The 25,919-nt window shown below is 38.0% G+C and overlaps 1 protein-coding gene across 5 annotated transcripts in view; it reads right to left on the bottom strand.

The window, feature by feature from the left end:
• The window catches only part of PALS2 (protein associated with LIN7 2, MAGUK p55 family member), a 61,600-nt gene that overhangs the window by 22,710 nt on the left and 12,971 nt on the right, over window positions 1-25,919 (bottom strand). For 3 of the 5 annotated variants that reach the window (XM_064704489.1, XM_064704491.1, XM_064704492.1), the window contains exons 2-3: window positions 10,937-11,055; window positions 6,188-6,340 (exon numbers count right to left, since the gene is read on the bottom strand). In XM_064704489.1, the coding sequence (XP_064560559.1) occupies window positions 6,188-6,340; window positions 10,937-11,053 (270 nt within the window). In that variant the 5' untranslated portion in view covers window positions 11,054-11,055. Of the gene's footprint in view, window positions 1-6,187; window positions 6,341-10,936; window positions 11,059-25,919 lie in introns of all 5 variants that reach the window. The other 2 variants (XM_064704490.1, XM_064704493.1) reach the window with 1 other exon arrangement.

The following is a 25,919-nucleotide window of genomic DNA, read 5'->3' as shown; positions in this document are numbered from 1 at the left end:
CCCCTCAGTTTTATGGATAAGCATGAATTCATACAACTGCTACTTAACCATCTCTCAGCCAAAGGATCTTTTTCCTATTTCCTTTTTCCTTTTACACAATGCCTGAGTCACAGAAGGACTATCAGGGACTACCCTCAGCTCTAAAGTGTTTTCTTTAAAAAAGTAGTTCATTGGTTTCCTGAAGGCACAGTTAACTTATTACTGTCCCATACCCAACTCTCAGTTCTGAAACTCAACAATCTGTACCAGTTTTGTGAGCTTGTTTCCAGGCAGCCAGGTCATGACCTACAGTCCTGAAGAACACTTAAGTACAGGCACCTGGCAACAGGTCCCTGTGTCTGTACCACTGCCCGACTACTTGCCAACATCTTATGTCCTAAGTTACTTTCTTATTTCAGGAACATGGCTGAGAGAACTGAGAAATACAGTTACATTAACTTCTCTTGTTTCTTTCTTGTGATACCCAAAAAAGTGATATCCTGTGCTCCTGCAACTCCAGAGCTCTACAGAAATCTGAACTTTCCATACTGGTGCTGGAACACTTATAAAACCACTGCCAAAGTCTGCAAAACAACAGGGACTGATCAACAACCATAAAACAGTTCAAAGTTTCCTCCATACAAAATTTCCTCTTGTAAACAAATCAGCTGATTATCCAAGATTGGATAGATGTCAATAATGTCAAAAAAAGGCACTTAGGAGAACTGCTACAAATCACAAGAAGTAATACACAGTCCTGTGGATACACAGTCCTGTGACAGACAGCATGGTCTCTTTATGCAAGACACTGTCAAAAAACAATCCATAAACTTAGAAGATATTGATCTCTTTACAGTAGTTTACTGTGGCTGCATATATTTGACAGGTAAAAATATTTTAAAACGTAACTGAAAATTCAGTAAACAGAGAACCATTAAACATGCAAGGCTCTCTGCAGTACTGAAGCCAAGTTCAAACTCAACATTTGTTTTTAATTTAAAAAATACTCAACACAATCAAAACATGTTATGAAGCACTGCCCTAAATAACAGAATGACCATTTCTCCAATTCTGATCCAAAAGAACAGTTAAATTACAAACTGGGGGCTGTGGTGGGAGGGAATACACAAGAGTAGAATGATCCTATAGTCTTGAATTCAGGCCTCCTTTCCTAACATTTTAGGCCTAGAAGTATCTAAAATATTTCCTTTCCTCTTTCATGCACTAAATGTGTGCTAGTCTTCCTTGATAACCCTGTTTAAATATTAGAACTTAATAAATAGACTAGAGACTCCTAATGTTCATGTGAAAAGAACACATTTTAAAGGCTCTCCTGGAAAAGTGAGGGAATCATGACCTTAGAAAAATCAGAAGAGATGGTAAGAACACAAGAATATGTAGGGAAAATAACCCTATATATTAGTATCTGTCTAGGATACAACTTAAGGTCACTTATTCTAAATGAAACATTTAAAAGGTATGATCAGCCCTTACAAACTGGCTGCTTTTCAGATTAAGTATTTTATTGCCAGCAGAATCTATTTAGGATGAATGGTTTAGCTAATTCTTGAAGGGTGAAAGTAACAGAACGAGCTCTTCCAAGAGGAAGTAGAAGTGATTCTTCTGCATGTTTAACCACTCCAACAGTGTGAAAATTTTTAAATGCTGTTTCTTTCCTCAAGGCAACCTCTCTTACCACTCCTGTCTTCTGCTCTCCAGCTACTGTCTGGTAAGATTTGCTACAGCCTTTTTCATGTGCAGCATGTGCCAGCTGGCTCTCCAACACATACTGACCTACTGGCCAGCCATCAATACTGTGAAACTCATTAGAACTTTCACACTTTGACCTCTGAAAAGTTCAGTTAAAACTAAAAAAGGTAAAGAGAGGAAGGGATGAAAAAACAAGGAAACAAGATGAGAAAAGAAAGGGAATAATAATACAGCCAGGCATGTGCCTGTACTCCAGAGTCAATCCTTCCCAAATGCTCTTCTACAAAAATGTGTAGAAAAATGAAGTCCTGTAATTTGGTATTTCTAGCACTAAATGATACATCCAAACAATCTACTGCACTGATGCCCTGTATATCCACATTTTATACTTGTATGCCAAGGCAGGTTACAACTGTAAGGTGAGGCTGTGATGAAGTGGAACCATTCATTTGTAAAATACAGTCTCTAACCAATTACACAGTACTGTCCATGGCACTTTTAAAGAGGTTGGGTTGTTAGCACTTTTACTGAACTGGAGAAAGGATGTAAAAGACTTTTTCTATAAATGCAATTGACATTGTATTTTTCCTCTTTCCATTCTTACAGAATTTGGAATATGCCTACTTGCACCAAATGAGGCAGAAATGATAGCACTTATTTATTGAGTATTTAGGTAATTTTCTGTTTCCTTTTTGCAGGAGACACACAGCTTTCCCAAGCCTTAAAAGAAGATACTATATCTACATTTTGGTCTGCAATTTGTCCTAGAAGTACTTCTAGAATGGTCTTAACTATGATATCAGTTCAGTAAAAATAGTACTTTGACCTCAGCTGATTTTGTTGCTTGCACATGGGTAATGGAAGTACAAAATTAAGGGCTGAAAATTCTCCCTAATTTTTGGCTTCAGAAATGAATCACAGCAGATATACTTTGAAGAAGTAAGTAGCTAGGTGCTTTTGCCCATACACAGCAGCCAAAACTGCTCATTGTTTCTGCAAATGAGACTGAATGCCTCACGACAGGCACACAGAAAATAAATTTTAAAAATAAAAATTAAAACTTCTTCAGACTTTTTTTTTAATGAATTCCAATTCTGACAGAGTGATGAATAGGCCAGTTCTCCAGGGCAGCATTTAACTATCTAAACCACCTATTTTCTCTTCCTTTCACGCTTTTTTGTCCTTTTTGTACAATCCAGATTTTGCAGCAAACAAAGTTGCACTGCATTTTTTTTACATGCCCATGACTCACCCAACACTATAGGGAAAGAAGCAGCATGTAAGCAATAACCATGATATGAATATTTAAACTATGTTCCAAGGAAGAGTCAACAAACTGCAAAACTAAGTGTGACGCTGATACTAAACAAATCAGAAGTCTCCATAAAACCCAGAATGACTGGACAAAATGGATCATGGGAAAGCATCAACGTGCTTAATAAAGGAAGTTATGCTTCTCAAATCTAGTCAGATTCCTTGGAAGAGTCCCCAACAAGCATGGCAACAAGGCAGTTAGAGTTGTTAATGTAGAACAACTTCCATAGCCCTTTGGCAGAAGTCTTTCAGAAAAACAAAACTATAACAGGAAAGACAGTAAGGCTTTCAAATGGAAGAAAATATTGGTTAAAGACAGAAAAATTGGTGCCAGGAATATGGAATTTTTAGTTTTCAGAATTCATGTCATCAGGTGATTTCCACAGGCATCTGGGCTCAGTTCTACACCTGCCAATATACTGACATGTCAGATAAATGGCCTAGGAAATGGGGATGAGAAATGAAATGACAGTTTGCTGATGCTGATGCACTGCTCAAGGACTGAAACAACTGCCTGTAACCTGCAGAGGCACCTCATGAGCAACAGACTGAGAACAAGGCAACTTAAATTCAACATAGACTACAAGGGAAAACACAATCCTAGCTTTATGTATCAACTGAAAGACTCAGAAATGGTATCTCAAAGATGTAAACAATACAAAACCAAACTGAGCCTAACAAGCAATCCACCTTTACTCTCCCTGAGCCTAGAGATACCTCTTCCTTACTGACAGGGTGGTCAGACACTGGAGCAGGCTCCTTCCTAAAGAGGTGGCTGATGCCCCATGTCTGTCAGTGTTTAACAAGCATTTGGACAACACCCTTAATAACAGCCTTTAATTTTCAGCCAGCTCTGAATTGGTAAGGCAGCTGGAGTGGATGATCACTGTAGGTCCCTTCTAACTGAACTTTTCTGTTCTATTCATCAGCTGTTAAACAGGCAAACCAAGTACTAGGAACTTTTAGGCCATGAGTAGGAAATGCAATGTAAATTATGACACTACTTTAGAAATCCACGCTGCATACAGCTTTGCTTCCCTTCATTTTATTTATTTGACACAGAGAGACACAATGAGGTCTCTCAAATCACAAGTAACATGGAAAAGCTGATTAAGAAAAACTGTTCACTTTCCTCCTACACAAGAGGATGGGAATATTAAGTGAAATTGACAGGAGACAGTCTCAAAACCAAAAGAGCACAGTCTCCACTCTGATGGGGGATGCTGTGAATGACAGATTTTCATATGGGTTGAAAAAAAACAACTGAATAAGCTCATGGAAGAGAACCACAGGTGGATGACACTACTCACTCAGAAGTCTTAGCAACAAATCACTAAATCTTCACAACACATTTTGGAAGGTATCATTGTTGGCTTGTTCTAGCCTTACAGCCTTCACTAAACACCTACTGCAGAGACAGGGAAGGAAAACAGAAGAGATGATTGCTAAATCGACCTTTAACATACAATTAGGAAGCACTAAAACTGAACAAAACTGTAAAGTTAAGATAGCATATATGCAGTTTCATGGCTCCTTATATATCAAGCAACAGAAAAGGTACAAGAAAGAGCATAAATACTGACACTCCAGTTCACCAGCTATTTTGGAACTTTCACACTACATGTTTAAGTTGCTCAAGCCGGAACTAATGATGTATCTGACACTAAGATCACATTCTGTCTCTGTAGATCTGACCACAGAACAGGAATAAATGCTGGGTTTGCCTTAGTGTTGGCTATTCACCCAGGATTCTTATTTGATTCTTAGTCACCCAAAAATTCTTATTTGATCTGTCTCCTACAGGCCATCTCCAGTTTCCACCCCAAAGATCCTTTTCCCAAGCTTGTCTCTGGCCTTTGCCATCTCTCTCCAGAGATCACTGCTACTGAGCCTTTCAAAGTGCAGCACTTCTATTGTTATGCCCTTTTCATCTTTTGATTCATCATCCTCTTTGACTTTCAGCTTTATTTTCTCTGTCTAACACAATGGATCATTGTCAGGTCTGTCAGTGCACAGCTGGCCCTCAGTTCTAGTCCTTGTGCATTTTAACTATCAATTCCTCCAAACTCATCCAGTCCTCTTCAAGTACCAATTTTTTTCTATGGGACCAAAGACTGATTTGCAGGTTTATGCACCAGTAAGTCTCCAATCATAGCTTTTCATCACTCTGCTATGATGCCTGTCTGGACAAGTAAGAGCACAAGGGAGGCCAACACAGGAGAGGCAGAGGAATTGCCAGTACTCAGAAAAGCTACTGCCCCAAAAGCTGAGTTCTTGAAGAGATTCCTTTCCCAATAGGACACAATACAACCAAAAGCATTTTCAGTGTTTATCCATGTTAAACAGTAATATATCTCACTGCTATGTTTGTAAAACATGTAATGAAAAGCCTGGGGGGAAAGTGTGTTTAAACTAATCTATCCCAAAAATGCCTATGACTTCACAGCTGTCTGCCAAAAGAAACCCACTTATACTATGGCAAAAAGTTGTTTACGTTCTTCTACAGAATACCTTTAGCTTAGTAGCAGTCCACTGAAGTAGCAAAGTCCACTGAACCCTACCTAGAAAGGCTAGAATCTACAAAGGATTTTCAAACCTTGATCTTTGAGGCTCAGTACAGAAGCTAGTCATAGAAACAGCAAAATGGAAAAACATCTGCTTCTGACAAGCACATGTCAACACTTCACTTAAGCAGAGCAACAGTGAGAGGGCTGCAGAATCTCAGCTTCAGCAGCAGTGCAGATCAGCTCACAGAAGAATCACGTTCATTCACTGTGCAAACCATACATTTACACACAAGTATGAGTGCAAACAGCTGAACTGAAATGCAATGTTCATGATCAGGAACTGAGATGACCTGAAAATATTATGGATGAAGCAAGCCTTCAGGAAATTTTTATAGAAACTCCAGTCATACAGGAAGTAAAAGCTTGTCCAAGCTTTATAACAGAAACTCCAGTAAAATTTAATACAGTGAGTAAAGGTGGTTTTGAAATTATATCAAAGAATAAAATCATGCTTATTTTTAACATGACTTCTGATTTACCTTTTATTTGGAGTAAAATCCTCTACATTACAATCCATTACATTTTGTTATAGTTCAAGTTTTGTTTCATTGTCATTCCTAAATTTGTATGTGGACACTGATACAGTAAGTTGGTAACATACAGTAAAAAGGTGGCACCTGGAAATGAGGCTCCTTGAGTATTCCAACCAATTCTGCAACATTTTCATCCTTATTTACTAAGGGACTGATGTCTTCAAGGATTTCATTCACCAGCTCCAGGTTGTTGTCACTGACAGCCTCAAGTTTAGAATCTTCCAGTCGCTCGTGAGCCTGTAAGATTAAATACACGAGACTATAATGTAAGTAAGTTTTGAGTGGTTCAAATCTATAAACTTTTCAAGTATTTTCTCAGTGCAACATTCAGCAGAAAAGCCAGAAAAATTACATATAGGATAACCTGATTGAACTGCTGAAGGATTTTACATACTCAACTACAGGATCCAATAAACTTTATAAGCAGCACATACCAGAGAGGCTTTTAAGTGCATATCTCCTCTATGCTATACACACCAGGCACTGCCCTATCAACAGCACAGCACCTCAGGACCTTTCCTGCTTTGGAACCCTGGACAAGTACACCTTCTAGAACAAGGGCAGAAAAGGAGCTATGGGATCTTTTCAGAGTTGGCAACAAAAACATTTAGCTCAGACTCCTCCCATTCAAACACCTTCTGAACAGCACATTCTACCTGCTCACATCTGCCTAACTGAAGGAAATGCTAAAGAAAAGTTGGAGTCAAAGGCAGCCAGCAGTAACCCGGGCTGCATTAAAAGTGTTGCTAGAACAGCGAGTGTTACTCAGCACTAGTGAGGCCACACCTGCAACACTCTGGGCATTCTAGAAAGAGCTCAGTGAAGGGCCACAAATATGATGAAGGGTCTGGAGCACCTCACATTTGAGGAAAGGCTCATCAAGCTGGGACTGTTCTGCCTGGAAAAGAGGAGACTCAGGGAAATTTCATCAATGTGTATAAAGGGTGTACTACACAAAGAGGAGAGGGACAGCCTGTTTCCAGTGGTGACTGGCGACAGGAGAGCAGGCAGGGGCATACAATGAAACTCAGGAAGCTCTGTCTGAACATCAGGATACACTTTTTCCAGCGTGAGGGTGACTGAGCACTGGCACAGGTTACCCAAAGAAGATGGGAGTTTCCCTCCTTGGAGATACTCAAAAGCTGTCTGGATGTGGTCCTGGGCAACCATCTCCAGGTGGCCCTGCTTGAGTAGGGAGAGTTGGACCAAATGCCCTCCAGAGGTCCCTTGCAGCCTCCACCATCCTGTGATTCTTTGATAACATTTCATCTATTTCTAGAGCTATTCCTGCAGACATAATCATTTCCTGAACTCTGCAGCTACTGAAATTCATTGAAAGGTAGGTGCTTTGAGCAGGAAGAGAAGCATCTCTGAATGCTTAATTTATTTATTACAGACAGTGCTCTATCACAGAACTAGGGTACAAGGAGGCCAAAAATAACACAGATTCTCAATTAAAAGTTATTTTCAACACTGTAGCAACAAGAAATTTACAAAGGAGCAATTACTTTGGCATATAAAAACCAAATACATAATAGATATAATTCAGAGTCATCTATATATACTTCCCACAGATACAATTTGAAGGTATGTGAGCACTTCTGCTCTCTTATTGCTGCTTGAAAACTGACAATAAAATAAAATTTTGCTAAAAGCAGAGAACTTTGCTTCCTGAAATCATCTAAGTATTAAATTGTTCTTCATATCTATAAAATGCTGTTTCTGCAGGCCTGATGGCTAAACTCTGGAAAGGTTAACTTAACAGAAAGGCATTTCAAACATTCTCCAACACCAACACACACAAACCAAATGACTGTAATTACAAAGTTATAGGAAGCTCAGCACCTACACACATTCTCCTTTATAAGGGAATGCTATTTTGTACAGAACACATACAGTAAACAATATCCTTCTTTTAAAATTTAGTTCTTTTACAGCAAGTAAAAACACAAATCTACTGATTTTTAGACATAACCCAACTGCAAAACCTTTTTAAGATTAGAGAATATGGGTTACCTTTTTTCTCACTCATTGTTTTCAAAAAACCACCACTAACACTCAGTGATATAATCTAAATACAAATATTCTCACCCTTCACTCCCAAATCAAGGCCATGTATATACTGGGGAACATAAAGTTTTATCAGTAAACAATCTCTGATCCTGTAATATGTTGAGGAGTAACAGGATATGGAATGGTATGAGTAAGTTAAAAAACAAACAAATAGGAACACCTAACTTGGACATTGCAATTTTTTTTTATTTCAATAGAACATTTCAGAAATGTTGATACTGAATTGAGCCTTTCTGTGCATTCAGTATATATCATACCTGCCAAATGTTCAAATAGTAAGGCTTTCGCCTCCAACAATCTGACTTCTTAAATACTGGACTAAATGCTTATAGATTACTCCCAAGGTGTTTCCTTGGCCTGGGCTGGGCATTCACCTGTAGGCTGTGATATAATGCTAAAAGCAGTAGTGTAACAGCAGAAGGAAGATAAAAGTTTTGAGGTTTGAGAGAACAGTTAACAATCCCGAAGAAGAAAGTTTTGATACCACAGTTCAGTAGCAAAACTGAGGAGAACTCATGCTTGTTCCAAGTTCAACAGTTATTTTCCAACAGTTATTTAGGACAGGGCATCATGATTTTAAACTAAAAGAAGGTAGATTGAGACTAGATATAAGGAAGAGAAGTTTTAAGATGGTTGTGGTAAAACACTGCAATAGGTTGCCCAGAAAGGTTGTAAAAACTCCATCCTTGGAAACAATCAAGGTCAGGCTGGATGGGGCCCTGAGCAACCTGATCGAGTTGAAGATGTCCCTGCTCATTGCAAGGGGGATAGACAAGGTGACCTTTAAAGGCCACTTCCAACCAAAACTACTCTATGATTCTACAAACATCAGTGACAGGAAAAAACATTTTACAGTGATAACAGTTCTCCTTTCCTCTACCACCTCCTGAAAAGTGGAAAGGTTCAGTGAAAGAACCCTATCCAACAAAAACCCCTGTAATTTCTACTTTATTATCTTTATTCTATACAGGAAAAGTGTGAAATGAATGTAACTCAGTTTTAAAAGATCAGCCAAAATGCAATGCAAAATACTGCAAACTAACTACTATACTTATCTTTCACCTTCATTTATTTAAGGACCAAAAGGAAAAAACAAGTTTGTATAGCTTTTGGCACATTTCCCCAAGTTTCTTATTGTCCTTTTTGGTATACTTTACATAATGATTAGTCTTAACTGGCTAATAAAGGAAAATGAAAAAGCTTTTTCATTTCTGGCCTGCTTTGAAATGATTCTACTGTAACAATGAAGCCATCTCAGAGAACTGAGATGACTGAGAACTGAGAACCAGCTCTTCTAATAGAAAAGCAAGTTTATGTATTTTTAGGGACAAATATGTGAATTACATACGCTTCACCAAATGTGTTTTGATCTTATCCTTATTTAGCACTGCTTGTTAAGACTGAGGATTTTTCCAAAATAATTACTAAGAAAATATGAGTGCAGTCACACCATGTGAACACAATTAAAACCTTTAAGCATTCTAGATAAAACATGTGTATAGTTAAGACTCTGTTTCAGTTACAAGCACTTTATTTACATCTGCTAGTCATTAAATTCCACCTAATTGTTACTGGCCATTAAAGCACAAATTCTTTATAAGAAAAAAAGGCTTTGCAGTGAACATTTTCTTCATGATAAATATTAAAGATGACTTATGCAGCAGACACCTAAAGTTGTTCCCATTGTCAGTAAAAAAATGCTTTTACTTTAGTAAATTTAGTACACAAATCTTTCTCTCTGCAGTCATCTCACCAGCAGATAAGACACTTCCATTACTTCTAAGTTTATTACTGTGCCATGTCTTCAACTTAAAACCAATTTTTTGAACAGCCAAACAGAAGTAGATTCTTATATGAATTCTCATGAGAAGTTTTCTTTTTCAGATTTTTATACTGAACAAAATCCATGGGCAACAATCCTTTAGCTTTACAGAGGATTTCATACCTGCCCAGAGGGCACTGCTTTCAGATGTCTATTCCTATTAAAGAGACAGCTGTATTTAAGTTAACTGGGTTTTCCTCTTGAAAGGAGCTTATTTTTATGAAGTAAGATTAAGAACATATTTAAGTGATGTGCAGTATTTGACTGCATTTCCTACTGGTAAGACCAGCTACATTTTAATTAAGGAGTCCAAAGATTTTTTTGCAAATATCACCTTACGTATTTATAATTGATTGCTACCACCCATACATTAAAGATTTTTGTAATCCAAGAACAAAAACTTAGGATAATCCATGTTTTAGAGAGCTGACAACCAAAGATAAAATTATTAGTCTGAGATCCAGGAAAGGCCATGGAAAGAATATTTTCCTGGCATATAAGAAAGTAGTTTTGATTTGAAGATGAAAAGAAAACATTTTTTGCCACAAGATAATGAAGGTGACTGCTCTCCCTTTTCATCTCTGGCAAAACCACTAGAAGTCAGAAGGCATATGGGTTATGCACACAACAGTGGTTACAAGACTACATTAAAATCAACTGCTTCTAATTCCAAATATTATGATTTTTCTTCCTAAATAATGTAACCACATTATTTCTGTAATCTCTGAATTTTTTATCTTCCTCTAGATTTTTCCTTAGAAGTATTAACCAGCATGCACAGAAATTATGAACTCTTCACCTTCAAGCCGGTCTTCAAGTCTTTTAATAAGATGAACCAACAAGGTGTTGTGGATACCTCAATCCACACTCAATGTTCACAAAATAATGGAAGAGTTAAAACATTTCCAGATTCTACTCAAAGTAGCAAATTTAAATACCTTAGCAAGCGATCTTACGATGGGGTTTTCCATAATTCCTTTAAGAAAAATCAGGTCTATTTCTTCAGCGCCTGTCGATGTCGGCAGATCAGTAAGGTTGTCTAAGACCTGCTGCATGGCTGCTGGCAAAACAAAAACAAAAAGTAAATACTGACCAAAACAGGCTTCCATAAGGAGCAAAAGCTCTGGGAAACATCACAACATTAACTCTAAAGATGTTAAGCAGTCAAATACATCTACTGAGAACAAGGGGACAGAACAGAAAAATAACTTCTTTTGTGTGTATGTCTGAAAATGAAATACAGGTTGCATCAAACTGAATCCAGGCCCAGCACATTCCTTCCAAGATTTGCTACTAAGGATTGGAAAAACAAACTAGTATAAACTATGTCTAAAGTATGCATAATCTTCCAGATACAATAAAATCAACTCCTTCAGTACTCTTTGTATTTCATATTTTTCAGAAGTTTTCAGCCCTCATACATATAGCAACCCACAAGTTTTACAATGCCCGTAGAGGCAGATTCACTGTTGTAAAAATGACCACGTAGCTCCAAACCAAATTTTTTAAACCAAAAATGTGCTTCCAAGGCAGCTCTTACTGCGGGAACACTTGTGCCCACGCCAGCAGTCCTTCACAGCCAGCCCTGCCCCACTGCCCTCGGACACTAAGGGCACGAACAGCAGCCTGGGTCCCACAGCACACTGCAGCGCTGGGAAGCACACCCTGCCATGGGAAATGCATCGTTCCTGCCCGGTACCCTCAGACTTGCTCAGAGAACCACTCTTGGCTGACAGTCAACAATGCTGCCCAAGGAAATGTCAGGAAATGCCACCATCCCAGCTGTCTGATCCCCTGAAGTCATCGAGGTGAATTAAGAGAATTTGTTCTTGTTCTTAACTTTACTCTTTTAAACTCCTGCTAAGCTATATATGCATGCTCAAATAGACACACACACAGGTGTACTAACAAAATCTCCTGTTGAGATCCCCAACAAGCCCAGAAGCCTTGGAATAACCACTGTGCTCTGCAATGCTCTGCATGTTGCAGAGTAGTATATATCAAGAGAATTAGAAAAGCCTATATGCCCCTTCTCCCACACAGGAATTTACCCTTAAATTTCCTCACTGCTTTATAATGAAAGCTATTATGAAACTGCAGAGTAACAGAACAAACTGCATTTCTCAACACCTACTTTCTGATTCTAATTCTTCCTAGAAAATTCCATCTGAAGAAAAAAATTTCTGGCCATTCTTTCTGTTAAGTGGAACTGACTTTTCAACAAGTAAATCAACTCACGTGCAACATTTTAACTACAGCAGTACAAGTCGAAAGACCTGTATTATGTTAAATGTTTTAACCACACTTTTCGTTTCAAAAAAAGTGAATTTTCTGTGAAACCATGAGTAGGAGGGAAAATAACACTTTATGTTTTCAGATTTTGAAGGAGCATTATTTCTACTTTGTAACAGACAAAGTGCTGTCAGCAACCACACATTATATAAAGTCACAAAATTACCATGCAAACAGTTCACAACTTCCCCAGACTAGGTAGGTCCTACATCCTGACTAGTTCAGCTGCAGATGAAACTGCCTTCTTCACATTTTCTCAATTCCCAGTTTCAGACTCGTGACTTTTAATGTAGTCATGCAAGCTGTACTATCTGCAGAAGTGGGCAGATGTTTCTGGCCAATTTACGTCAGAGGTGCTGCATAATAATGCAAGTGTTAGAATAATAACCTTTCTTTACATTTTTAACAGTTATGCAAATTCTTTTTTAAGGGATTTCAGGTTAGCACTTTTTCTCCTACAAATAATCGGAGAAAATGCAAAGCTTCCTTGAAGTCAAAGTATGCCTCTCAACCAGCAGCTGCAATTCCAGCATCTGACGGTGACAAAGATATTTATAATAAACACATTGGTCATATTATCTCCATGACATTATCCTGTTTCTTACTTAAGCCTTTCAGAATTCTGCCTTAGATCAAATTTTAAAAAATAGTCCCTAATAGTCCCTTTATCATCAAAAAGAAAATGTTAAGAGCAATGTTAGGTTTCAGAAAAATGTCTTCATGCAAGTAGTCAGGGTATTTTCAAATTAATATTTTATTCAATAAAATATTGAAATATAAACATCTAGAATCAGAACTACTTAAGTATATTTCAGCATTTTTAGAAAACAGCAACCAGCTTTATCAACATGCAGAATTCAAAATATTCACAAAGGCAGACTTGCATTCCAGGTCATCGAAATCAAAACCAGCTGTTCTCAGAAACAGCTTCCTACAGTTGTGTGTTGGTTGTCTCATGGCACAACCATCACAGCAAGAGTTTCTTAGCTATAAATAGTGTTGTGTCAATATTAGAAAGCAAACCAAAAATGCAGGATAAGGCACCTTTACCCATGCTGTATTGTTTATGTTTAAACACAGCATGAGGCTCAATATTGCCTCAGTGTAGATAGTTCCCCATCTCAAAGGGAAAATCTTTCTAAGTAGTTGAATAAAAAATAATATCTTCAAGTATCCCTGCATTTTAATCAGTTACAATGTTAAGCAAAAAAATTTAGACTGAGAGAAAGGTTAAGCTTCAACAGTTTTTGCACCTGTTACCTAGCACAGAGTAGGCAGAGGAACATTTATATGCCTCACCATGTTTCACTGCTTTACACTCACCTGGCAAAATATTCAGAACATGATCGAATGTTATTTGCAAAAAAAAAATATCAAGGGCATATTCCAACAGGAATTATGTCTGCTGGTTTATTCAAAAAGAATAGACCACAAATATATGGATACTTTTTTTGATGGACTAGACAAGCATTTTAATCTCAGTGTTTTATGTGTATTATACAAGTCATGGGCCACTTTCAAATATAGTTCCTGTTTAATGTGAAAAGCTGGTAGTTGTTCACGTGTGAAAATAGCTTTGACTACATATGCCTTAGATATTCATACATGTACTTCCATACAATTTGATTTATCTAAAGACTAAGGGCAGAGGTGGGAGGAGGGGAAGGCACTTTGGGAAATGTATTATGGAACCATTTCTTCTGTATCTATTCAAGATGCTTTCCTTTACTCATTTCTAGGGTCTATTAGACAACAAACAACAGGAGATACTTTGTTTCCAGGCTTAATTATAACAATCTTTCAGAATAATGTAGATTTACACAGAATTTCAAGTAGCACTCATTTCAACAATTTCACTTTTTTCTTCCCAGGGATAAAGCCACCTTAGCACTTTTGAAAAAGCATCTTATCTTACTCCTGAGCAGCAGGAATGAAAGCAGAAGATGAAAGTACTTAGGTAGGAAAGTTTTACTTAAAAGATCAGCTCCTACCAAGCAAGAAACAGATGGAACTGAGGAGTTTTGAGACTACCAAATCTAAATATCCCATCAAGAATTGCCTTTTGGGGTTCACATCTCTTTTGCGGTGAATCTGCCCTTGAAATGTTGATAGAAGTTACTCCCTGGGGGGTAGAAAGCCCTGTAGAACTTACATTCAAGTCAGGCATACTGAAGAACTAAGGACTACATGAACAAACTGCATAAACCAGGTTGTCAGAAGTGCTTATAATTATTGTGTACTTTGGTGTACAATAAAGAGAAAATATGTGCTTTTCCAGTGGCAAACTAAATAGGTCTCTCTTCCCTCTCTTGTCCCATTTTTACAGGAAAATACTAAGACTATAGTGACTTTGAGAGCTCTACCATTCACCTCCCTCTCTCTGCAGACAAGACTGTTTCTATATTCAATGACCCATCTTGGGAAAACGTCAAACTCTCATCACAACACATAAGGATTTGTTTTAGTGAGGACACCATGAGACAGGCATGGCTGACTACAATGGTTTACACAACCACCTAGGAACACACACATACTACAAGAAACCCACTGACAACAGCCTCCAGACACGCCAGGAGGAACTGGGTGGCAGAAACAAACTCTCCGTTGAGGCGAGGTGCTGAAATACAGGGATTCTTAGGAAAGGGTGACAACAGAACTGAGTCTGAGCTGGGACTCCTAAGAAAAATGAGATTACAACTCCAGCCCCCGGCTTTCGTGACAGGGAATACACACAGAATTAATTTCCACAGTCAATTTTCAAAGAACATCTTCATAACCGCAGCAAGTTTAAAGCCTCAAGCAAGACTCAGCAGGAACATACTGGTCTGCTGTGTACATGCACTGAACAATTTATTCCTACTATACATATGACCCCACATTCAGGCAAACTAGTTTGTCATTTGAACCCCATTTCAAAAAGGGAAAGGGGGCAAAGAGATGTTAATTGATCTCTGTGGCAAACAGCACGCATCCTGAGGTGTGGGAATACAGAAATCCCACTTCCTAATGCAAAATTTACTCACCAGAATTAAACCCTCCTAATTCCCACAGAGTTCTTCAGGTAACCAAAGGATGTTTCAAAGGTTTAATCAACACATCGTACCTTACAATAGTAAGTTCAGATCAAACAGACGTAAAAGATACCCTGATAACTCCTTTCTTCTTGTAATTGTAAGAAAAAGGCAAGTTTTCACCAAGCTCTCAGCTGTGATTCTTCTACCAAATTTGATTTTTATTCTTTCTTTCAGCGCCTAATTCTTGTCTACATTAATTCTATGTAGAGGAAAGAGGAAGCATACATTTAAATAAATTTTCCAGATTTGCAGACAGAAGACAAATGTGTCACTCACTGGGGAAAATTAAAGCTTTTCAGAATGAATATTTTGCACAATTTCTTTAGCTCAGCTTCATTTTATTAGTCTCCAAGCTTACAAAATAACAGGAATGAAAAGAAAATTATGTATAATATATTTAAATAAACATGCATATTTATTTCCACATGGCCTACTCATCTGGATAGAAAGTTATAATAAATACCTCAAGGACTACTGGAGAGGCAGGTACTCCACACAAAGTCTAGAAAGTTAGATTAAAATCTTGTCACATACATAAACTTCAGAAATAGTTTCTTGTGTAATTTAAAACCTTTTCAAGAGGGATATATTGAAGTTTCACAAGACACACAATAAGCTCAGACAAAAGAAGATTAATTTTTAACTTTGCCAGCCCTTAACCAATGACAACTCTGTAACTTTTTTCCCCATTTGTCTCTAAGGTTTTTAAATAATGATCATTATGTTTAAATAAAAGGCAAAGGAAAAAAAAAAGTTATTTTGTCTTGGCCACTTCTCTCCCCAGTCACAAATTACAGCATTTTTGGCAGTCTAGAACACAGAAAAGGAGTACCCATGAACAAGTTAACATTCTGAGAATATTTCACAAGTTCATTCACAAACAGGCTATTGACCAAGACTATATGAAAGGCTGACAAAGCTGTCTTACTACTGCTAGAGTACACTTCAGAAGCCACATTTTCAGACAGAAGTCTGGGGAAGCACCATGCAGGGAGCACATACAACATTATGTTTGTGCTTTCCCAGGCAGCAGCTGCATGCACTGAGCAGGATCACTCTCAGCAGCAGCTCCAGAGCAGCGAGTGCTACAGGAGTGCTGGAGCTCTGCACTTCCATCCCAGGCTCCTCGGCAAATCAGGCACCTGGTCCACAGCCACTGCTGACTGCAGCAGGGTGCAATGAGAGTCCTTCAAACCCCCAGCCATACACCTGGCACCTCTGTGTGACACACACTGCCAAGCAGGGAGCGCTGGGCAGCCCTGGACAGCCATCCTGACTCAGACATTGCTGGGCAGCGTTCCATTGTAACATCACTCAGGCACCTCTTCTGAACGGGACCCCTTCCCAGGCAGCAAACACAGCACATCTCCTCCAAAAAGACAGTAAGATTGATGAATGAAGAAAGCTGCTTTCTGCAGCATGAACGCTTTACTGACTGCAGAATCACATATGGCAATGAATTTTTAAAGGAAGCAGGAAAAGCCTAATTGATAAGAATGAATGTTCCTCTGGATATTCAAATTCTGCCCGCTATATTTCTGCACATTGAAAAGAAATAACATAAGTGCTTAGAAAAGTTTATTAATTTTTTTTTTACTTCATTTTCTCCAAGTCTACTGCCAAGCCAAGATGGAGCTATTTTAACACACTTATAAATAGAAGCTCAAGCAGTCCCTACCCTTATCAAACCTGGCTCAACTATATCTTTTATGCCCATGTTTCATGACTGTGAAGGTCACAAAAGCTATAGGGAAGAGCCAACAACCCTTTCCCAGCTTGAACACTGCAGACATACTTCTTTCAGGCTGCGAAGATTGTCTAAAAAAAGACGAAGCACAAATTTTCTGACGAACAGATGGACCTCACAGCTGCATCTTTGGAAAAAATAAAAGCACTATTTAAAAGTAATCTCAGCAAAGATAAAAAGGGAACAAAACATCAAAACTCCAAAACTAGCAGATTAAAAAGCTTAAGTCTTATTTAAATACATATATCATGATCAACAACAAGACATTGAGGACAGATACACTAAAATCTAGTTTTAAGGAAATTATGTCAGACTTCTCTTTCTTAAAGGATTGCCAAGAAAAATATTTCCTAAAGTACAAAGGCAATTAACTTCATGCTAACCAAGCCTGATGCTTTGAAGATAAGCCTATGTAAGTGTTAGGTATTACCAAGTTTTCTGACCTTTTTTAATTAGAGGAAGAATGATGCAAGCTTCAAGCACAGAAATTATTAACTGAGGAAGGACACACATGCACACAACAGACAAGAATACAGAAAAAAAAATCTTTAAGCACCATACAGCACAAAGCAGAGCATGTACAAGTAAGTCAACTAAAAGTTTTTTAAAAGGCTGAATTTAAAATTTTTTCTGTGTTTTTACTTTTTCTCTACAGATATTAGGAAAGTATACACTGACGTCATGCAAAGAGTACTGTACGTTAAATGAGTACCAGGACATGCACCAAGAGAATTTTCAATTTTGGTGAAGAAAGACAGTACTACCCTTAGTTCTTCAACTACCTTAGTAGTTCATGTACTGGAGAACATATTTGAACAGATTTTTAAATGAAGGCAAAACATTCAGTGGATAGGCAGTCCAAGATTCTCCTTTGTAGTCAAAAGTTATAGGAGAAATTCAACAAAGTTTCAGAATGCATCCTGCACTCCACTCAAGTTATACAACAGGCTGAGATTATTGCACACATCCATCATTCTCCCTGGTATTTTGCAAACAGTAGCTGGATGAAGAAACCTGCACTCTCTGCAGACCTCTGGTAATTAATGCCAGTTTTTATGAAGACTAAAATGCCAGCAAAAGAGATACAACAACCTAAGTACAGCTTTTGAAGTATTGCTTTCTCTAATGCACACTCTTCCAAATGAATCAAAAGCTTTGTATCTGCATTTCTGCCACAGTATCCAGTATTATTTATTTGTTGCAGTACTACAGAGCCTGAAGAAAGCAGGACTGAAAAAATGCTAATATAAGTAAAGAGGACAGTTATATAGCAATGAAGAAGTCATGTGTAACAAACAAACAAACAAACAAACCCAAACAAATGTAAGAATCAGTTTACTGTACCACTTTTCTTGGTGAAACACTTGATGGAAAGCCATGCAGAACCATCTATTGCTTTATCCCTTTCACAAATTCAGCCTAAGGACAGCTGGAAATCAATTAAAATTTCTTCCTCAATTAAATCTCTTCTTCACACAAGTAAAAAAATTAGACCTGAAGAGAAAATAATGAACACCCTTCCAAAGGGATAGCAGACTTCCAGTCCAAGAACATGCTTTCATCTTGTTGCTGGTCTCCAATCAACACTGTCATAGTGGATAAGGCAAGCTGCATGTTGAGTCCCACTTCTGAGACCAGGAACCCCAGGAGCAACTGGCCCAAGCTTGGCCAGCAGCATCTTTTTCCAACCATTTGCACTTTCATCTAGGAACACTGGATAGGCATTTTTTCAAAGAAAGGTAAAATTCACAAGGCTTGTAACGTGCTCTATTGTCAGTGCAAATGAAACAGTTCAGAACATTAGTCACAGAGCTGTTCTGTAGCGTGCTTTGTGCACCTCTGCAAAAAAGACAAGGTACTTCAAATAAACAAAATTAGATACTCCACTGTGTAGCAAAGTCACAACACTGCAGCTCCAGAGATCTGTGGTGAATCTTATTAGCAGAGACGATGTTTGTTTCACTGCAGTTTGCATCCCAGGGGTGTCTGCATCCTTGGGTCTGAAGGCACCCGATCACTCAACAGAGTATCAGGAGGATATCATTAAAAACAATCCACACTTCATATATCTGGGCATTTCCTTAATCTTGGTTAATAGAAAATCTAGATTAAACAATCGTTTCTGCTCGCTGTTCTTAATCCAATTTTTTTTTACATCTAGAAAGCACAATGTCTCAGTTTCCATGACTAGACAAGAGTCTCGTGAGTGCCTTGCACGACTGCACGACACCATTAATACTTCTCTCTCTAGTGATAGGGAGAGAGATAATGAGATCTATCTTGACCTTCTTACAGTTACATCATACTGTCAGCTCAATCTACTGGTCTGTCACTAAACAGAACAAAGGTACACTTTAAACACCACTCTCCTCCAAAATTAAAAACTGTAACTGAACAAGAAGTCCTCTTTCTTCAGTGAAAATACTTCACATATATTTTGTCCCACTGCTATTACTCTAGGTTTCAAATTAGTTTTTGGCACTTTGTTTTTGTGTTTTGGCACTTTTGCTTTAGTGAAAATGCTTAGACAAGGAAATGCACCAGAAACCACATATCATCCAGATACTACTGTTGCTTTTAACACAACTTCCTTTTACAGCTTCAAGCGTAGGAGACACTCAGGAATTCTAACAAATAAGAATTTTATAATGAAGAGTTTTGATATCAAGCGAAATAACACTGTCATAATACATTCTCAGAGTTATTTTATAACAACAGAATGCTTTTCTAAATTAAAGCATCCAAACTCAGCACTTTCAAAATCTGATTGCTCTATTATGATGTAGCTGTAAAAAACTACACCTCTGCCCTTTTATCAGTCACACCCATATGTTAACATTTCTTGCATTCACTGTTTCAAGCCTCTGCTAATGTGAAGTATTTATTGAATTATCCCTTCCAAGCTAATACACTGGAGTATTTAAATTAGAGCTGTACCAGTGCAGACATAAAATTATTTTTGAGGTTCTACTATGGATGCTACACAAGCATTTTAAAGCTGCTCAATAAAATTATATGGAGAAAACAGAAATGCAAGACAGCTTTTTGGAGCACAAAATAAGTTAAAGCACTTTAAAAAATATTTAGACTATGTCAACATATTCTTTAATAAAAAAGGAAAAAGATATTTAATTACACTATTAGTATACCTAGCCCATTTTTCTATCAAAAGGAAAAGAACTACCATGAAATGCTTCCATAGGGAAGTGTTCACTTAATCTCACTCAATTTTCTACTGCATCCCAGTCTGAAGACAAAAAATTTAGCACAGGAGTGAATCAGCAAACAGGAGTGAATCTGCAAAATTTATAACATTTAAATGAAATTATCTCTGTCCCAGGACCTCAGTTTTCAATTTTACATGATCACCTAATACATTTTCCAAAAATTTCACCTGAAGTTCATCCCTAAACTTTAGTGCTCCCACTTCCACTAAACTAATCTCTCTCATGCACACACCCCCATTTCTGCCCAACAAACTTATTTGGAAGCAGTAAATGCAATTCACTAAATGAATAATGCTTTAGTTCAGGGTGACTTGCAACAGAAAAACAAAAAAGCCCCGTTTACTTCACTACCTATGCCATATGACACAGTTCTTGCTTATTTTAAGAACACAGCTAAAGCTTTGCTCACAAAGAAAATTTCCAAAACACAGATGGAATGTTAGTAGTGATGTAGTGGATAGAAAATGGCTGTTTCAAACTTGTTTGCCAAATAACACAGCTTATCTTTTTAAATAGTGAAAAACACATCATTAAAACTTTGTGTTTTAATAAAGAAATGGCAAAATATGGCATGTTAAAGGCTTACTTGACCTTCAGGAATGCTCAAAATATACCTCTGTCACTCCTAGTGAAGAGACTCCACCCTAAACCTTTCTCTCAATTCGATGCAGTCAAGATTTACACAATTGCCTATTCACTACCCTCAACAGTTCTGTTCCTTTAGTCCTTTGAAGGCTGTGTTCAAGAACCCTGGAAAAGGAATAAAAAGATCAGCTTGACACTGTATTTTCAAGGGAACTGAAAAACTTCATGGAGTAAGTCACACTGCCCTTAGTCATGTGTTTTACCTCCTGGACTACTTCCCCACGTTATGTTATCAGGATTTATTCACAACTGCCAATGTTTAATGAACAGTGGGTAATCTAACTTCAATTTAAGAACGTCTAGGCACAACAACATCAGGAAAAAATGATTTCTAGTGGTCTTGGGGTAGCTTGGATTAAGAACTACATGCTTTTAAGGAAACTGCCACTTTGAATACTCTCTTTGAATGTTTGCCACCTTCACTTTAAAGCTACTGCTGTAAACCCTGAAGACAGTGTTCTGTCTTGTATAAGGTGGGCACAGGCAGTGAAACAGCCAAGGGTGTCTTCAAAACTGTATGTGATGCGTACTGACATGTTTGAAGTTTTCTACTCCATTTCATCAGAATACCAAGTTGGGTTTCATTAAGTTTTGCTAAGAACTGAATTTTCAGTCACGTACCCCACCCCTCCAACTCAGCAAAACCAGAGATCTTTCAAGTAAATTTTGCACATTTTTCAGTTAAAATGTCTTGGTTTAGTTTTTTTTTGGTTGGGGGGGAAAGGTTGTTTGTCTGTTTTCAAAAGAAGCACTGGCAAATGCAAAGACAGCCGAACTTTTCTTCTTGAACAGTTCACACCACTGCAAAACTCAGTGAAGAATAATATCTGTCAGGATTTTCGTCCTTTTCTGAGACAGGCAAATTGCTGTAAATCTGAAAGGTTTGAAACGACAACTTTTACTGATATGATATCATCTTTTATAACAGCTTCTCTTGTAAAAAGTTCCATGATGGAACTTGCTTTTTGACTGCATCTGAGCCATGAGAAAGCCTACAGAGGGGGGGGAAAAATTGTAAGATAATGTCATTCTCAACTTCAAACTGCAATTGCTGTTTCTTAAAAGCAGTTCATACACATCCTCATATGCTAACTCTCTTCAAACCTCTTTATGCTGAAACAATAAAAGCCACATTATCTTAATTTTCACTCAAGTCCTTTGTTCTGTTGTTTCCCACACTTTCCTCAAAGAAAGGAACTGGGAGAAGAGAGGAGGGTACTAGTACAAACAAGTACTAGTACAACACTTGTTGGGTTTTGACTATAAAACCTCTCAGATCTGCATAAGTTTTAAGACCCAGTCACCTGGGTAGCAGCAGTCAGAACCACTTCTAATGCCATCCACAGAAAAAGAGAGAATTCCCAAAATAGCCAATTGAAGTCCTCCCATGTAGAATCAGAAATGGTAGGTTAGGGATCATGAGTCTCTGTCCCCAGCCTTGGAACTTCACTGCAATAGATAAATAATAATTCCATGTTAGAGCTTTTCCCCAAGAAGGTTTTATGAAGTCCAGGTCCTGACCTGGAAAAGAGTAATTGCTTTACCAGCCACCTTCAGTGTGGCACTTGAAGGACTGTCTCATCACACCAAATGAGTTCTCAGAGCAGTCAGTCCCATCCATGGTTGTTTCTGCTTATCTTACTTCCCCACTGAATTCCTCTTTCCCTGAAGAGTACTGGGCTTGAAAACAATATAAAAAAGAGAGCAATGTAAGCTCCTATGGATAAATTGGTTCTTTGGATACAACTAGTTTTAAGATTGTGGAATAATTTAACATGAAATTACCTTCAAGTTCCCAAGAAAACCTGAAAGGGCTAAGATGTCTTTTTACATAACTTTCTGGGTGTTACAAGGTCAAAATCACATTGTTGCCAGTACTTATGAATGTTATTTAAAAAAACCAAGTCCTATCTCAGCAGACAGGTTATACAACACACAAGGTAGCAAAAAACAGATGGAGTAGTCATTGTCTCCACAAACCTGACACATAAGTGAAATGGCCCCATTCCTCCTCAAGATTTTGAAAGGTCTGAAACAACATCGTCTAGGGATGCATTTTCAGAAGTATAAATTCCTCTTTGCAGAAAGAATATCAACCTGTTAACTTATTTTTTCAAATAATCATCTCTATTTCTTTCACTTTTCATTATACTTTTCTTCAAGTTGTGCCCAACACCAAATGAAACTGTTTCAGTTTCTCAGAAACCCTATCAATCAACATAGCCCCCCGAAGACCTGCACACATTCCACTTGTCATGTGGTAGAAGAAAAGTCCTAGACTCAGGACAGAACCTGGCTGATGGTCTCTACTCAAAGAGCAGCTGATAATTTTAAGCAGCTCAGGCTTGCACTTCCCTAAGTCAACAGATCCTGATTCCTTAGCTACATGTATCCTAAGAGCCAGCTACACCTGTGTGCAAAGTTGTAAAGACTGCTGGACTGTAAGGACACATGCTGGACTTTAGCTCGCTTTTTGGTCCAGTGAGGAAGGAAAAACAGCTTGAAGAACCAGATCTAATAAAGTAAACCACATGCAGGTAGAGTCCCAAACACCCATCCCTGGACAGATCCAGTGGCACACTAAAAAAGGCACCAGCCCAGCAGCCTGGATTGCTGATCCAGCCCACTGGCATTAGTTTGTACATTGAGAGATCCTTTGGAAACATCAGATCACTGGGCCCAAACGTCCTTTGGAATACTGTTTGCAACAAACCTCAGCAGTACTAACACCATATTGCTTGGAAAGGGTACTTTTTATCTTCATTAATATCCTTTCCATAAATCAAGCTTACTGATGGCACCGAGTATTCCTCTACACTAACTTGCCATAGTTACAGCAATCCCATTTGATCCTGTAAGAAGGAATTTGTGTTCAGTGACTGAAGCATTTGAAACATGAAAGAAGCTTTCTCAGCTGCAGAAAATCTGGCAGATATTCTGTTTTTCCAAAGACAGTGTCAGGATTTAAATACCACATCACTTCTCAGTGTAAGTTTTCAGACCCAGACAAGCCAACTTTCACACAGAAGGAATCAACACTTGTTTTTTAATACCAGAGAGACTGCTTTGAATCGGCTCCTGCCAGTAGTTCAAAAAAGAAGCCAAATCTCTGTATTGAAAAAATCTTTTCACAAATTAATTACCATGCCTCTGTCCAGAACAATGGACATCAAGAGCTATGAAGGATAAAGATTCAATCAGGCATGCATTATGTTGGCTCAACATAGGATTAAATTATGGCTGAAAGGGTAGAGAATTAAATAGTCTCATGGTAATTTTTTGACATACACTCTAAGTACTTGAAATTCACTCTACAGTTACATAAATTTCACACGTGCTCAAAACTGTGATCTTCCTGTGCTTAACAAACAAATTGCTAGCATGTCAAACAAGTTAGAACAGAGCACTCCAAGAAGACCTGCAATTTCCTGATTTTGTGTGCCAATCAGAAATTTAAACATCAACAGAAAAACATTCTCATCCATGCTAAATACCACCAGGATACTGCAGAACCCTTCCCCTAAAGGATTTTTACCAGACTTACACTGTTGATCAGTTTTCCTAATTCTTTAAATAAAGTCCATCACTCTGCAGGCAGTTCTTGTTCCAGAGAGATACCCTGAACCTGAACAGCTATCTTTTTGTGAGAAAGGAACACTTACACAGTGCTTTATCTGCACACATCAGATCTCTCATTTTAAATTATCAGGAAGACTATCTTAAGTTCAAGACTTAATAAAATGAATAAATCAGTATAGTAATTCTATCAGTCTCGCTCTTCAGTTCTGAGGCTTTCCAAGAACAGGTGGGTACAGATTTTTCTGTATGACAGATACAGAGAAACAATGCAAGGACTGATGAAATGAGAAGTTTATAGCACAGCACAAATCTGCTTCATACAGCACAGCTGCAAGACTCCACCATAAATTTGAAGCATGGAAATATCACTGCAACTGCATCCCAGTCATTCTTGCTTCACCAAACATTTTTACTTGAATCTACTGTGCTAACAGCACAGCAAAGCCATACAATACACAGTGTCCTGTGACTTTCAAGATTCCATAAAAGACACATATAACATAACAGCATCCCAAACATATTCACAGATACAGCACTTCCAACACCATGTACAAATAATCCTCTACAAAAACTCGCTGACTTTAATCTTCTGAAGACTTTTGTTGGATTATATTTCAGGAGGGGTAGAAAATATATTTCAGTGAGTTTAATCACCACCAAGATGCACAAATTCCAAGATCATCTTAGTGTCAGATTATCTCTCATGGGTTTTTTGCAGTCATCATACCAGACATCAGAACACAGGCCTGTGCATACACTGACATCAGAATTCAAATCATTTAGCCAAAGACCCTACCATACACAGAGAAGTTGGTCATCTCTCCAACAGACATAAAAGTAAAATTTTGTTTGAGAGCTAAAAGTCCTGAACACTTATTTAATAGTAAATTATTTGAAAATGTATCTAATAAAAGGGAAAAAAACAGCTGGAAAGTAGGCAACACATTATAATGAACTTAGAAAAACTAGATACAGCAAAAGGAGTAGCTCAGTAGGAAAAACAAAAAACGTGAAATGTCTTATATATTCCAGCTAATGGCCCAGGAAACCACACCTCATCTGTCATTTCTGTACACAATCTAGCACTACCACATGGTGCTTACACCATGCTGGAAGGGGTAGTGCTTAAATGGAACTATCACCTGCTCCACCTGTCTTCATGTACACAGACTGGCACTTCTGCCTGGAAGATGACACAATGCTCATTCATTGATGTCAAAGAGAGGGAAGTTCCCAATGCTGAGTCCCTCACTGTGCCTCTTTCAGCCTGCTGCCTTTAAAAAAGTTTGTTAGACAATATTCCAGAGAAGTAGAATTTGCAAAAATATTACTGAAAAGGATTTAAGTGTAAGTTCAG

This window comes from Zonotrichia leucophrys, chromosome 2 (assembly GCF_028769735.1).
Source record: "Zonotrichia leucophrys gambelii isolate GWCS_2022_RI chromosome 2, RI_Zleu_2.0, whole genome shotgun sequence".
Lineage (NCBI taxonomy): Eukaryota > Metazoa > Chordata > Aves > Passeriformes > Passerellidae > Zonotrichia > Zonotrichia leucophrys.
Note: the sequence above shows the minus strand (reverse complement) of the source record. Positions and strands in the feature narration are given on the sequence as shown.